This window comes from Aulostomus chinensis, chromosome 17 (assembly GCF_037954235.1).
Source record: "Aulostomus chinensis isolate RoL2024-O1b breed Wild chromosome 17, RoL_Achi_v1.0, whole genome shotgun sequence".
Classification (NCBI taxonomy): Eukaryota; Metazoa; Chordata; class Actinopteri; order Syngnathiformes; family Aulostomidae; genus Aulostomus; species Aulostomus chinensis.
This window is the reverse complement of record NC_141336.1, coordinates 26,530,189-26,543,654: the sequence shown is the minus strand read 5'-3', so window position 1 is coordinate 26,543,654 and position 13,466 is coordinate 26,530,189. Positions and strand designations below refer to the sequence as shown.

The 13,466-nt window shown below is 50.1% G+C and overlaps 1 protein-coding gene across 3 annotated transcripts in view; it reads left to right on the top strand.

Annotated features, from left to right (window-relative positions):
* atp10d (ATPase phospholipid transporting 10D) overlaps positions 1–13,305 on the top strand; it is a 24,141-nt gene extending 10,836 nt beyond the window's left edge. For 2 of the 3 annotated variants that reach the window (XM_086182964.1, XM_086182965.1), the window contains exons 7-23: positions 700–831; positions 930–1,042; positions 1,110–1,362; positions 2,067–2,284; positions 3,470–3,661; positions 3,902–4,514; positions 7,624–7,730; positions 7,976–8,102; positions 8,197–8,381; positions 8,453–8,750; positions 9,039–9,115; positions 9,188–9,313; positions 9,563–9,763; positions 9,903–9,983; positions 10,613–10,717; positions 10,797–10,984; positions 11,338–13,305. In XM_086182964.1, coding sequence (XP_086039090.1) covers positions 700–831; positions 930–1,042; positions 1,110–1,362; positions 2,067–2,284; positions 3,470–3,661; positions 3,902–4,514; positions 7,624–7,730; positions 7,976–8,102; positions 8,197–8,381; positions 8,453–8,750; positions 9,039–9,115; positions 9,188–9,313; positions 9,563–9,763; positions 9,903–9,983; positions 10,613–10,717; positions 10,797–10,984; positions 11,338–11,506 — 3,185 coding nt within the window. In that variant the 3' untranslated portion in view covers positions 11,507–13,305. The remainder of the gene's footprint in view (positions 1–699; positions 832–929; positions 1,043–1,109; positions 1,363–2,066; positions 2,285–3,469; positions 3,662–3,901; positions 4,515–7,623; positions 7,731–7,975; positions 8,103–8,196; positions 8,382–8,452; positions 8,751–9,038; positions 9,116–9,187; positions 9,314–9,562; positions 9,764–9,902; positions 9,984–10,612; positions 10,718–10,796; positions 10,985–11,337) is intronic. The other variant, XM_086182966.1, reaches the window with a different exon arrangement.
* Positions 13,306–13,466: the final 161 nt, after the last annotated feature.

Sequence of the window (13,466 nt, the reverse complement as noted above, 5' to 3'; positions counted from 1 at the left end):
AGTAGACAGTATAAATATGACACGGATCATTCAGTCCTGCTCAACTGAGTCACATGAGCAGTAGTCCAAATAAATGATGTCAGAGAACCATGTTTTGGTGTCCTGCATTGCTGATATTAATAGAAAATTTTCTTCAAATTTTGTTCATTGTATCATGTGTTAAAATGGTACTTCACCCAATAAGTGTACTTCACCCTCCAAGTACTCACTACCAGGAGTACTCAGCTCACTGAGGTGTTTCTCCCTCCTCCATCACTTCTTAGTGACTCCAGAATGCAGGAAGAACCAGCCACGTATGTTTAGCTTGAAGCTAACGGAGGCTGATGCTAACAGCAGCTAAACTGTCCAGAAACGTCTCCAGTTGATCTCGCTCTGTGTTGGCGATACCGCGGTGCGCCGTGTAAACATCCATCAGTGAATCTGGGCCATCAACGAGCTGGGAGGCGGGATGTGAACCAAATGTGTGAGCCGGTCATTCGAGTGTTTTAATTAGGAAGTTTGAGCTCCGATCTAAAACTCACTGGTGTGTCTAAATGCTCTGGATTATGGAGTTGAAGACTGGATGTGGATTATATGCGACCATGTTGTGGCTGGTGCTGTTTCATCTCCAGCAGTAATTATGAGGCTGGTTTCTTCTGGCTAAGGTTGAAGTCTCCGTGGTTTTGGTAAGTGCACCTGTCCCTCTGCCATGTTCCTCAGGACATGAGACCAAAGCCATGATGAGCAACAGCGGTCCGCGGTACAAACGCAGCCAGCTGGAGAGGCAGCTGAACTTGCAGGTCCTGTGGTGCGTCGTCCTGCTCGTCATCATGTGTCTGACTGCTGCCGTCGGTGTGTACCTGCACTATTACTGCACTGTCTCCATGGAAACCAGTGTTGACCGGTGCTACCAATCAGGTGACCTGCTGTCGTGTCTCGCTGTGTCTCAGGCCACGGTCTCTGGCTGAATCAGCTCAGGGATCCGGTGTTCCTGGTAGACGGGGAGACGTCTCCGGCTCTGGCGGGGTTCTACATCTTCTGGACCATGATAATTGTTCTTCAGGTATGACGAGTCTCAGCTGACTGCCTCAGAGGTTCTGCAGGTTTGTGACTGTCCATCTGCCCATCAGGTGCTGATTCCCATCTCTCTGTACGTGTCCATTGAGATTGTGAAACTGGGTCAGATCTACTTTATCCAGAATGATCTGGTCCTATACAACCAGCAGCTGGACTCTAGGATCCAGTGCCGCACCCTCAACATCACTGAGGATCTGGGTCAGATCCAGTACTTGTTCTCCGATAAGACTGGAACTCTGACAGAGAACAAGATGGTGTTCCGCCGCTGCAGTATCTTCGGGGTAGAATATCCTCACCAGGAAAACGGTACGTCGTGATAACAGCCAGCTCTTCACCGTTGTCATCTAACGCCCCAAAACAAGCTCCTGCTCCTCTGCAGCCACTCTAGTGTTGAGGTTCCGCTCGCTTCTGAGCAGCTGACCTCCGGCGACTCAAGGGAGGAGACGCTAACTGCTTGACAGGAGCATTGGAGGACGAATGTCAGGGCATGAGGATGATGAAATTAGCTTTTATGTGACTGAAATATTTTAATATTCACAAATATGTATTTGGGTATTTAAGAGCCCCCCACAGGTCTAGAAAAATGGAATAAAATTAAAAGTCCAAAACCTCTTCGGTATCCAGGTGTAGCCAATGGAGTGTCTGCCTGGTCCTCTCCTAACAAAGAGCGGTATAGAACCACTCAGGTGTGGCCGGGTTCTAGTCCAGGGGTTTGTGAATGATTGTTCTGAGGACGGGATCCTCGCCATCATGCTGTTTCTACCACTGTCTGGTGTTAGGAAGAAATAGAGCTTCTTTCCTTTGCTTCATCATAAATGACTCCGACATGGCTGCAGTGGGAGTGTCAGCAGCAGTCCGGCTGACGCCGCTCGCCACTGAACTCCAGAACTGAATCACATAGTTCCTGAGTGGAAGCCTTGGCTGAGTTATGTGATATAATTTTTATTTGCGCTTAAAGAGAAGCAGGGTCTCTGACCTGTGCTCTCGGTCTGTCTGCTGTGTCTGGTCAGCTCGGAGGCTGGAGGTCTACGAGGCCGAGAGGAAGGAAGCCGCCAGCCGCTCAGCAACTCTGAAGTCGGGCTGCAGCGGTAAATCTCTCAGCTGTCGGTCCCTCAGCTGTAACCGCAGCTCGGTGTCTCTGCACACGCTCACTGCTGAGGGTGAGGACGAGGAGGACCAGCTGCCCAGTCCTGTCCATTCCCAGACCAGCGCCTTCTGCAGCCGCATGGTCAGACACTCTCTCTCACTCGCCGCTACACAGCAGGGGGAGGGACCATCAGCAGTCTCTGCCTGTGTCGGTTTGTCCTGCCTGTTTGTTTAGGTACACTCTGATGAAAGTCTAACCACCCTGGCATTATTCCTCCCTGCATGAGTCAGTGAAAAAGCTCCTTTTGGAGGCTGAGATTTGTGGTGTGGTTAAACTGTACTGGTCATACTGGGAGGCATTCCTAAAATGATTAGTAGAGTATGAAAGTAACGCCTATCAAATTTGGGTAGATTTGCCATTCAACACGTGCCGAATTGCTCATTTAATGATTATCTGTCATAATCACATGTGACTTCTGCAGGATTGAGATGTTGAAGCTCCGCCCACAGATGTCTCCGCGCCCCTGAGTCCCTTGCTGACTTGCGTTTCACGTCAGTTATAAATACAAATCACGAAAAAGTGTTTGTCCCCTTCCTGATGTCTCATTTTTTGCACGTTTGTCACACTTAAATGTTTCAGATCATCAAATTGAAATATTAGTCAAAGACAAGTGAACACAAAATGCAGTTTTTAAATGAAGATTTTTATGAAGGAAGAAAAAAATCCAACCCTACATGGCCCTGTGTGAAAGTGATGGTCTGGGGTTGTTTTGAGAAGACTTGCTGTGATAAGTGGACCCTGAAGGAGAATGTCTGGCCATCTGTTGGTGACCTCCAGCTGATGCAAACTATGGTTCTGCAGCAGGAGAACGATCCAAAACAAGCAGTGAGTCCACCTCTGACTGGCAGAAGGAAAACAAAATGGAGACTTGGAGTGGCTAGAGTCCTGACCTGAATCCTACTGAGATGCTGCAGCATGACCTTTTTTCTTCCTTAATAAAAACCTTCATTTTAAGCCTGTTTTCTGTTGTCGAATTAATTAAATTTGTTTCATCTGAAACATTAAAGTGTGACAAACATGCACCACTGTATGTGTAGCACGGGCTCGGTTAAACTAACCCTGACTTGAACTTTTAGTCGAAGACATTTGGCTGGTGAGGTTCATTTCAGACCCTGCTACACCAGATGTGCGAAGGAGAAGTCGGTGCATCGGTTTTTATGCTTAGTCACTGTAAAGATGCAGAACAACGATGGGTCTGCCACTTGGCTTGTAGGAGGAAGAACTCACCTGAGCGTCAATGATTAGCTGCTGTTTTTGTCTGCTCAGGCAAAGGAGGTGGTTCCTGACCCGGAGTTGGTGAGGAAGTTGAACTGGCTTTGTTCCTCCATGCTCCCTCTGGGTGGCGTCGCCTCTGAGGCGCCATCCAGCCTGGAGCTCACATACATCACCGACTTCTTCTTGGCGTTGGCTATCTGCAACAGTGTGGTGGTCTCCTCGCCCGGCCAGCCACGGCACGTAGTGAGTCAGCGCCATCGGCCCGTTTTTGTTGTTGTTGTTGTTTCTGCCCGCTCATAAGACAGTGACACCAGAATCAGCTGATAACCATGTCAGAACAAAAGTTTTCTGAACTGTTGTACTTCAGTAATTGTCTACAGTATTTGGAACAATATTTCTTTAGAGATGAGGAAAAAAACAGATGCGTCACTTGAGCAGATCAGCCAAAACCTGACCCCCATGGTCTGTTTCTTTCTCCTGCAGGTTCCTGAAGCTCGGACGCCACTCAGATCTCTGGAGGAAATCAAGCTGATGTTCCAGCGCTTCAGCTTCTCTCCTTTCTCAGCACTCTCCACCTTGTCCCCCCCCCAGATCCGAGGCAGCCCCCGCAGTTTTACCAACAGGCTGTTCACTCGGGGGAAGACTAGCACAGGCCCAGCCCCAGAAATGGAGACCTCCGACATGAAACAGACACTAGACTTTTCTGTCAAAGAGGAGAGACATGGCGGAGATCTGGAGGACATGGAGACAGAGGATAAGACCAGAGAAGTGGACTCTGGAGACGGAGGTGTGGACACTGGGAGTGACCTTGATGATGAGCTGCTGTATGAGGCAGAGAGTCCAGACGAGGCTGCGCTGGTCCACGCTGCTCGAGCGTACCGCTGCACCCTGCGGGGACGCTCCGCCGAGAGTCTCCTTGTCGACCTGCCGGGAATTGGGTCTCTGTCTGTCCAGCTGCTCCACATCCTGCCCTTTGACTCCAACAGGAAGAGGATGTCAGTGGTGGTCCGCCACCCCCTCACAGGACAGGTGGTGGTCTACTCTAAGGGAGCGGATTCAGTCATCATGGATTTGGCTTTGGCTGAGACGCCAAAAGGTATGTAAAGTAATATTTCACCCTTCACTGTCCAACGTCTGTTCCCTCCAACCGGTCAAAGCAGACGTCCGTCCCTACTGATCCTGGATCTGCTCCACCTTCCTGCTGGTAAAGGAAGGTTCTGGTGGCTGCTGTTGCAGGATGTGCTGCTGATGGAGAATTGTTGGGTGGAGGTTCATTGAAGGAGGGAGGTGCTGGACCTGCTCTACTTGGACAGAGTCAGGAGAGAACTTTGGTTGGGGTTTGGCGCTATAGAAATAAACCTGACTTGACTTGTTCACCAACTCTCCAGGTGGTCTGGTGTAATCCAGGTCTGCTTGATCCAGGTGGAGGATCAGTGATCCAACACTTTGACTGGAGATCAGAGCGAACCAGAACAGTTCTGATTCAGTTCCTGAAGGAGCTGCTTTGTACAGTTTAGCTGTTGTTAGCCATCAGTCTCCATTAGCTTCAAGCTCAAGTGACAAAGAAGTGATGGAGGGAAAATCATCTTAGAGAGCTGAATACTCCTGCTAGTGAGTACTTGAAAGGAAAACTACACTTTGTGGGTAAGGTGGTGAAGAAAACATCAGAGATGCTTTACCACGAGCTACAACTAGGGACTACTCTAACTAACCGCAGTGATGCAGATCTTCATTGGAATTCCTTGAGCGTCCACATTGTTGGTACCCTTCTGCATCGTCAGCAGGGATCTCAGGCTCACTGGTGTTTCGCCCCTTAACCTGAACACCTAGCCTGAGTGGGGCAGCAAAGACTGACTAGCCTTCACCTGCAGAAGGGTTCCAACTGTGGGCTCTTTTCAACCACAGCCATCTTGAGCTGGACTCGGTTGCTTCGGCTATCTCCCTGGTGGCTTTCGTCAACATTTTGGGATCCAGTCCCACCTTCTGCAGGAAGTAGTTCACCGATTTTGCTGGGAAACCGCGGCAGCCGACTTCGATGGGGTAGCTGGTTGCGTGCCACCCCTTTAATACAGCTTCGTCGAGTAGGTCCTGATATTTGGCTTTCTTGAGTTGGTGGGATGTCGCCAACCTCTCTTCCCAGGGTACCGTGAGCTCAGCAACAATGATTGTTTTTGTGCTCCTGGATAGTAAGATGAGGTCTGGTCGGAGCGAGGTCACTACCACATCCTGTGGGAAAAGTAGTTTCCGCTTCAGGTCTACCCTCAACTCCCAGTCCGAGGCTCCGTGCAGGATAGAGGGTCGGATCTTGTCCACTGTGTTGGTTTTATGAGTCTTGCCTCCTTCCCTCACAAAGGCAATGGTTTGGGACGGTTGGGCTTGCATGTTGTTGTTGGCCTTGACTCGCTGCTGCTCCACCCTGTTCGCGATCACTGTGAGGACCTTGTCATGCCTCCATCTGTACCGCCCTTCTGCCAGTGCTTGTGGACAGCCTGTCAGAATGTGGTTCAGTGTGCATGAAACTGCACCACGTTGCTTGCAAGATGGGTCTTCTTCTATGCCCCAGATCCTCAGGTTTCCTGGTGTTGGCAGCAGGTCGGCCACAGAGCGCAAAAGAAAGCTCAGCTTCCCTTGATCGATCTGCCACAGCTCCTTCCATGATAGTGGTCTATCTTGTGCCTGGTCCCACTGCGTCCATCGGCCCTGGGAGGCGAGCCCCATGGCTTTAACCTGGCGCTCCTCCTCTACTGCTTCTCAAACTCTCTGCACCACAGGCCTTTTTTGGTCCTGGCATCAGCCCTGCTCCACCTCTTCTCGCTGTAATGACCCAGGCCCAGCTGCCCCTTACACACCACTCCCATGATTTCCTGCTGCTTCCAGTGTGACTCCGCTTCCCTTACGCCTTGTTGGGGTTTCCACTTTCTACCGGTTTTAATGGTTTTGCTTGCATTTCTTACTTTCCCATCCTCGGACGAAAGGAGTGTGCTGACTGCCCTTGCTTTAGTGGCTTTAAACTCCTCCACCACCGATGAAACTGGCAGAGGGAGCTTGGAGGTCTTACTGTACAGATTGACTGTGCTGAAGGATGGAGGGACTCCTAGCCATTTCCGCAAGAACTTACTGCACACTCTTTCCATTCTTTGCACTTGGGACATGGGAAAATCGTAGAGTAGGAAGGGCCATTGTAGCCGGGGTATAATGCCGTACTGGAAGCACCAGACTTTAAACCTCCCGAGCAGTGGGCTGTGTTCGACTGCCTTCAGCCAAGTGATCAGCTGGGCTTTGGTGCTGGCAAGGTTGTTGCTGTCATTTAGGGAGCTGTTGTATTGCTTTCCAAGGCATCGGATCCCTTGGTCTTGGATTGTGGGGATTTCCGCGCCTTGAATGCTGAAGGTTTTGTCCGTTAGCTTCCCTTTCAAGATACAGAGGCTCCTCGACTTTTCTGGTTTAAACTGCACACGTGACCATGTCGCCATCTTTTCCAACGAGTTCAGGATCCACTGTGTGCCCTGGATAGATGGGGTCATTACGGTCACATCATCCATAAAAGCTCGACAAGCAGGGTGTCTTATGCCGTCGTCTGCTTTCGGCCCTCTGCACTGCGTCGCTCCTGCCGTTAGCAGCAGGTTCATAGCTGCTATGAACAGGACCACCGAGATTGTGCATCCTGCCATAATGCCCTTTTCAAGCTTTTGCCATTTGGTAGTGACACTTCCAACGGTGAACCTCATCCACAACGCCTCCATGTGTGCCATCACGAGCTCAACTACTTCTGATGGAACTCGGTAGTGATCCAATGCCTTTCGGATCAGCTGGTGAGGGACGCTTGGATAAGCTTTGGCGAGATCCAGCCAAACGACGGAGAGTGTGTTGGTGTTCCTCTTGGCTTCCTTGATGAGCTGGCTAATTACCGCTGTATGCTCCAGGCAGCCAGAATATCCTGGCACTCCTCCTTTTTGGACACTGGGATTGATGAACTCATTAACGAGCAAGTATGATGTTAGTCTTCTGGCGATGATGGACCAGAAAATGTTTCCCTCTACATCCAGAAGGGAAATCTCCCGGAACTGATCGAGTCTTGTAGAATTGAGTTCCTTCGGCACAAAGCAGCCCTTTACTTTATGTGAATTAAAGTACAATAAAATGAAAGCCAGACTGTTGGTTGATGCTCTGAGATGACAACAGATGCGTTGATGTGTCATGTTCAGGTGCGGAGGAGATTCCGGACATCTACAGTCGCATCAGAACCCAGACCCAGCAGCACTTAGACAGCTACGCCAGAGAAGGCCTCCGCACTCTCTGCATCGCCAAGAAGGTAACCTCCTGGGTGCTACTGCTCTGAATCCTCCTCATACGTATTATCATGACATGAGCCCCTTTTTCTGCTGACCCCCCCACCCTGTGAGTGTTCATGGCAGCTAAGCTAATAGCAGCCAGCTGGTCTACCTGCTGGTCTGAATCTAAAGGTGACAGCCAGTTCAAGGATTTCTGCGACACCTGGTGTGTTCCTCGCTCAGATGTGAGGTAGTGATGTGCTGCTATCTGACCTGTGTGCGACAGGTCCTGGAGGAAGAGGAGTATGAGGCGTGGATGAAGAGGCATCTTCTGGCTGAGAGCAGCATAGAGAACCGAGAGGAGCTGCTGCTGGACTCAGCTCAGCGACTAGAGACCAACCTCACCCTTCTCGGTAGGGAAACGGGGATCACAGGTGTACAAGCGACAGCGGTGGAGACAGCAGCGGTGTCTTCCCTGCTCTTTAACGTTCTTCTCTACCTCTGCAGGCACCACAGGGATCGTAGACAGACTGCAGGAGGACGTCCCACAGACCATCGAAGCTCTCCAGAGGGCTGGCATCAAAGTCTGGGTCCTCACTGGAGACAAGCAGGAGACCGCCATCAACATCGCCTACGCCTGTAAACTCATCCGACCCAATGACCAACTCCTAACCGCCAACTGTGAGAGTGAGGTCTGTGGTCCTGGCTGCTCCGCCGCTGTGCTGTGGTAAAGTTGTCTTCATCCCTGCTTTGTTTTCATCAGGATGCGTGTGCAGCTTTACTTGAGGAGCTCAAAGTGGAAGTGCAGCGAGGCGACAGTTTGAGTGAGCCCAATGCAGCAGGGCATCATGGGGGATGGTTCTCCAACGGCACAGCAGGCTTCATCCTGGTGATTGACGGCCAGACGCTGGACTGGGCCCTGCAGGAGGAGCTGAGGAGCTGCTTCCTGGAGCTGAGTCGCTGCTGCCAGGCGGTCATCTGCTGCCGCTCCACACCTCTGCAGAAGAGCCAGGTGGTGCAGCTGATCCGGGACCAGCTCCGCGTCATGACCCTGGCTGTGGGTAAGACCACAGCACACTGCTGGACCCCTTGTCCCCCTGGCCTCTCGAAACGGAACCCTCGACAACAGTTCTCCCTAACTGATCTAAGAATGTCCTGACGACGATGAGGGATAAAACCCTTCATCAGGGAAACGGCTTTTATTTTACCGTCGTCTCATTGGTGTGCTGCGGTTACAGCGACATGCTAACAAGCTAGCATGCACTAGCATGACAACCTGATTAGCAAAGAGAGAAATGCTGTAAAAACCTCCACTGCACATTTATGAGGACTCTCTGCTCCTCATGCAGGTGATGGCGCCAACGATGTGAGCATGATCCAGGTGGCTGACGTGGGTGTCGGCATATCAGGCCAAGAAGGCATGCAGGTGTCTACAGTTACTGCAACAGTTAGGAGACCTTGAAGGAACCCAAGTTGAATCTGGTGTTGTTGTTCTCAGGCGGTGATGTCCAGCGACTTCGCCGTCTCCAGGTTTAAACACCTGAGGAAGCTGCTGCTGGTCCATGGCCACTGGTGCTACTCTCGCCTGGCCAACATGATCCTCTACTTCATCTACAAGAACGTGGTGAGTGCTGGTGCGGTCCTGGCGGCCCTACAGCACTCTGGCTACTAACGCTCAGGAGCAGGAACATTCTCCTGGAAGAACCATCCACACCCAGCTGACACAGAACTGGCAGAACAGCTCAGACCTCAGGTTTACTGCTGGTTATACAGACGTGATGCGTTCTGCCAGAATATTCCTCCGTGTGTGTGAGACAGACGAGTCTCTGCTAGCTGAGATGAAGATGTTGAAGAACGTTCTGTCTCTCTGCAGATGTATGTCAACCTGCTGTTCTGGTACCAGTTCTTCTGTGGGTTCTCTGGCAGCATCATGACCAACTCCTGGGTACTGATCTTCTTCAACCTGTTCTTCACCTCTGTTCCTCCCCTCATCTATGGCATCCTGGACAGAGACACACCTGCAGACACACTGATGCAGCTGCCTGAGCTCTACCAGGACACACACACCCCCAGGGTGACTACGCACACGCGCGCACACACGCACACACTTGCTCTCGGCCCTGTGAAGTTGTGAGGAACGTTCTGTCCTCCTTCTGTTCATGTCCGTGTCTGTCAGCATGTGTTTAGACTGATGGACCCTGGTCTCTCCTCAGGTCTACAGTCCCTACGTCTTCTGGATCACCGTCCTGGATGCCTTCTACCAAAGTCTTGTCTGCTTCTTTGTGCCTTATTTTGTAAGTTCAGTTGGAGTGTTTGTTCCACGGCTGTGTTCCATCTTAACAGTTTCAAGCAGATTCCAGGAGGATTTTGTTCCTCAAACTGAACGTCTTCATCAACAGGAATTTCATTTTTTTCCATAGCAGGATATGAACCAAGATGTCCATTTTTCAGAGTAGAAATCAACTTGCCAGCTCTCCAGTGGCTACAGTGTTTGTACTACTAAAAACTACTAATAATCTTGTAGTTATAATTTTGCACTACCGTGACTCGCTGTTGCCTTTTGAGGTAAAAACTGGTATTACAACACCACCTCCTCCCTTGCTAGTTTTTCCTCAAAAGACAGAACAGTCTGTAGTGAGATGATGTCAGGTGAACTAAGCTGGCCGGTCCTCGGCCAACCAGCACTCTTCCTCCTTCATCCTCCTCTTCCTCAATGAGACCCAACTCGTCCTGCTCACGTTCACTCAGCAAAGAGAAAATGATCTGAAACCATCTCCATCATCTGCTCGTGAAAAGACCAGCCAAGCATGAAAAACATGGACAAGAAGTCCACTTGTTGTGTGTTGCACCATTTACTAAACCATCTTTTCAGCCTTCATCCTGTTGTGGAAGGAGTCATGTGACATGTTGTGATGTATCTCAGGCTTACGCTGGCTCAGACATTGGCGAGCTGGCCTTTGGCTCGCCCATCAACGCCTCGGCGCTCCTCATCATCCTCCTGCATCAGCTCATCGAGAGCCACACGCTGGTCAGACATGTTCATCACTGCTTCTCTAACACTTTCAAGTGACAGAGTGCAGTGTTTAATCCTGTGTGTCGCCATGCAGACGTGGATTCACGCGCTGGTCTTGGTGCTCAGCGGTGCCTCGTACTTCAGTTTTGTGCTGCTCTTCGGTCTGACCTGTGTCACCTGCAGCCCCCCCACCAACCCTGTAGGTGTGGAGACCTCGCAGATGTCCCACCCGCTCTTCTACATTGTGTGTGTCCTCACAACTGTCATTGCTCTGTTACCCAGGTACGCGCACACACACACACACAAATGTTGAGTCTGAAGGAGCCTACAGAGGTCATGGAGGTCATTAAAGGTCATCAGGGGAAACACAAGAAGCCTGAAGCTCAGTGGTGGTGACCTTGAAATTATGTGACCCTAGTGTAGTTCCTCCATAGGCTAACGTTAGCTTAGCACTGCTAACTGTTGCATCCAGGCCTCTCACATCATTCTGCCTGTTAGCAGCATCTGTGGCTCCCCCTTACAGATGCCCAACCTGAAAATCATCAGCTCAATAAAAACCCGCAGAAGCAGGAAGTGTTGTAGTAGTTCTCTCTGATCCACGTGTACTACTGGACTCATACTGCTTTGGCCTCCAGGCTCCTGTTCCGGGCTCTCTACAACACCCTACGCCTCTCAGATGTGAGGGACCATGTGGACTCAGAGAAGTACCGAAGCAGAATGCAGCACTGGAACCAGAACCTCAGGCTGCCTGTCTGTGCTGACAACCCGGGCCTGGAGCCCAGCACAGAACCAGCGGTATCCTGACACTCACGGACTCAACATCCCAGATGGTTGAGGGGTCTTCAGTGCACCAGCACACCTGTGTTCAGGGCTGGTTTGTTTCCCATGTTCTGTGCCTGACATACAAATGACCAAGGCACCATTGCTTCTGTATCGGTGCTCCAGTCCTGTACTGAACCAGCGGGTCAGCACCATCTCTGACTGGGTCTCTTGAGATGTAGGAATGTCATTTCTGTTCTTCCTGACGTCGACCTTGATTGATTCTGTCCTCTACATGGGGTGGGTTCTACTTCCCTCCTCTTGTCTGATGCTGCAGAGCACAACGCTGTGATGTCATGGACTCGGCTGGTTGGACCAGAATCTTGGAACACTTGTGGACCTCTGGATCAGCTGGATGATTCATTCTCCCCTGAGGAAATCAGGAAGCAGCTGTGTGATTCTTATCCAATGACAGGCCTCCCTGTCAGATCAGATCCAGCTCTGATTGGCTGCTGTTGATCACATGTTCTGAGAGGAGTCTTATTTTGAAGTATTTAAGTTTGCAGCACTGATTTATCTGTTTTGGTCATCTGGTTGTTATCTGAATCATCACAGCTCACACATTTTAGCATTGTGTTAACAATCTTGTTTACCTGCTGACCCCTGTGACCCCAGGATCCTCCAGGTCAGCTGGCTCACACGGACGAGTCCCTGCTGCTCCAAGGATGACCAGATTACATCCTGGTCCACGCTCGCTCAGCTTCATTGTCTCTCTCTTATTGTTTCAAATTAAACTAAGTTTGTTTTATTTATTTGATCATTTAAAACTGAGAAATTCCCACAGGAGTGAATGCAGTGAGCGGCCAGAGAGAGGGAGAGACAACAACAAATAGTAAATAAGTAATACCCATATTGGCCACTAGAGGCTGAGGATGCCTCCACTGGGCTTTAAACAGGACTGCGAATGTTAGGCTGTACTGTTTTGAACAAGTATAAAGTTTTCAAATCATTGTCATTGAAAACCTCATCAAAATGATAAGGAGCGGGACCCTGAGCAAAGAGTCGGGAAGATGCCGCCGGATGTCTGGGCAGCACCATGTTCCATCTAACATGGTGTTGGACTCAGGAGTCTGTACCAAACGTCGCGTCTTCCTGCTCAATGGCAATTGCAGTGAGATGTTTTATTATATTTGAGTTAATTGTGCCTCCTTAAGATGCATCTAGTCGCCTCCTGAGGCTTCTGCAGCTACAACAAACTGATCTGAGCGCTGCGGAACACAGCGGGGGCTGATTTAGCGTCCAGCTAACAAGATCCAAATCACCGCAGATTATATCGAAACTTGCTGGACCAACAAAGTCCATCTGAGCCTGAGACTAAATATTCAACAAGTATGAGATTATTGGTACAAATCTGAACTACATGTACAAAGATTAACTAGGTTCCTGTAACAGCAGAACTGCATTCAATTTATTACGCTCAGGAAAACCTGGGAAAGTCAAGGAATGGATTTATCAATTTCCAGGCCTAGAAAACTGAGAATAAGAAAAGCTGAAATATGTTAGAAAAGTTCTGGAATGTGCATCCTGAATCAGAATCCTTGATTCATCCCCAGGGGAAGTTCTGTTCCCAACAGCGCTCCAGTCAACAACAGGGAATGAAAGAGAACCAGGCTCAGCTCCTCGTGACAGAACAAGACGACACAAAGAGACACTAAGAGCAATCAGAGGGTCGCTGACATGGAGACAGAGCAGTGGTGTGGACGGTCCAATCACTGAGACGTGTTCTTGCCACTGGGAGAAAGGACCTCTGTAGCACTCAGTTTTTGATGTGGGGGATCAGCTGATGGGGGGGGGGGGGGGGGGGTGATGTTGTTCAGGATGCTCCGTAGTTTCAGAAGCATCCTGAACAACATCACTGTCTCTAAGGAGTCCAGCTTCACCTGCCGAGAGAAAATAAATGTGGTTCTGTTAATACTGACTCTGGTTAGTATTGATTCACACACAC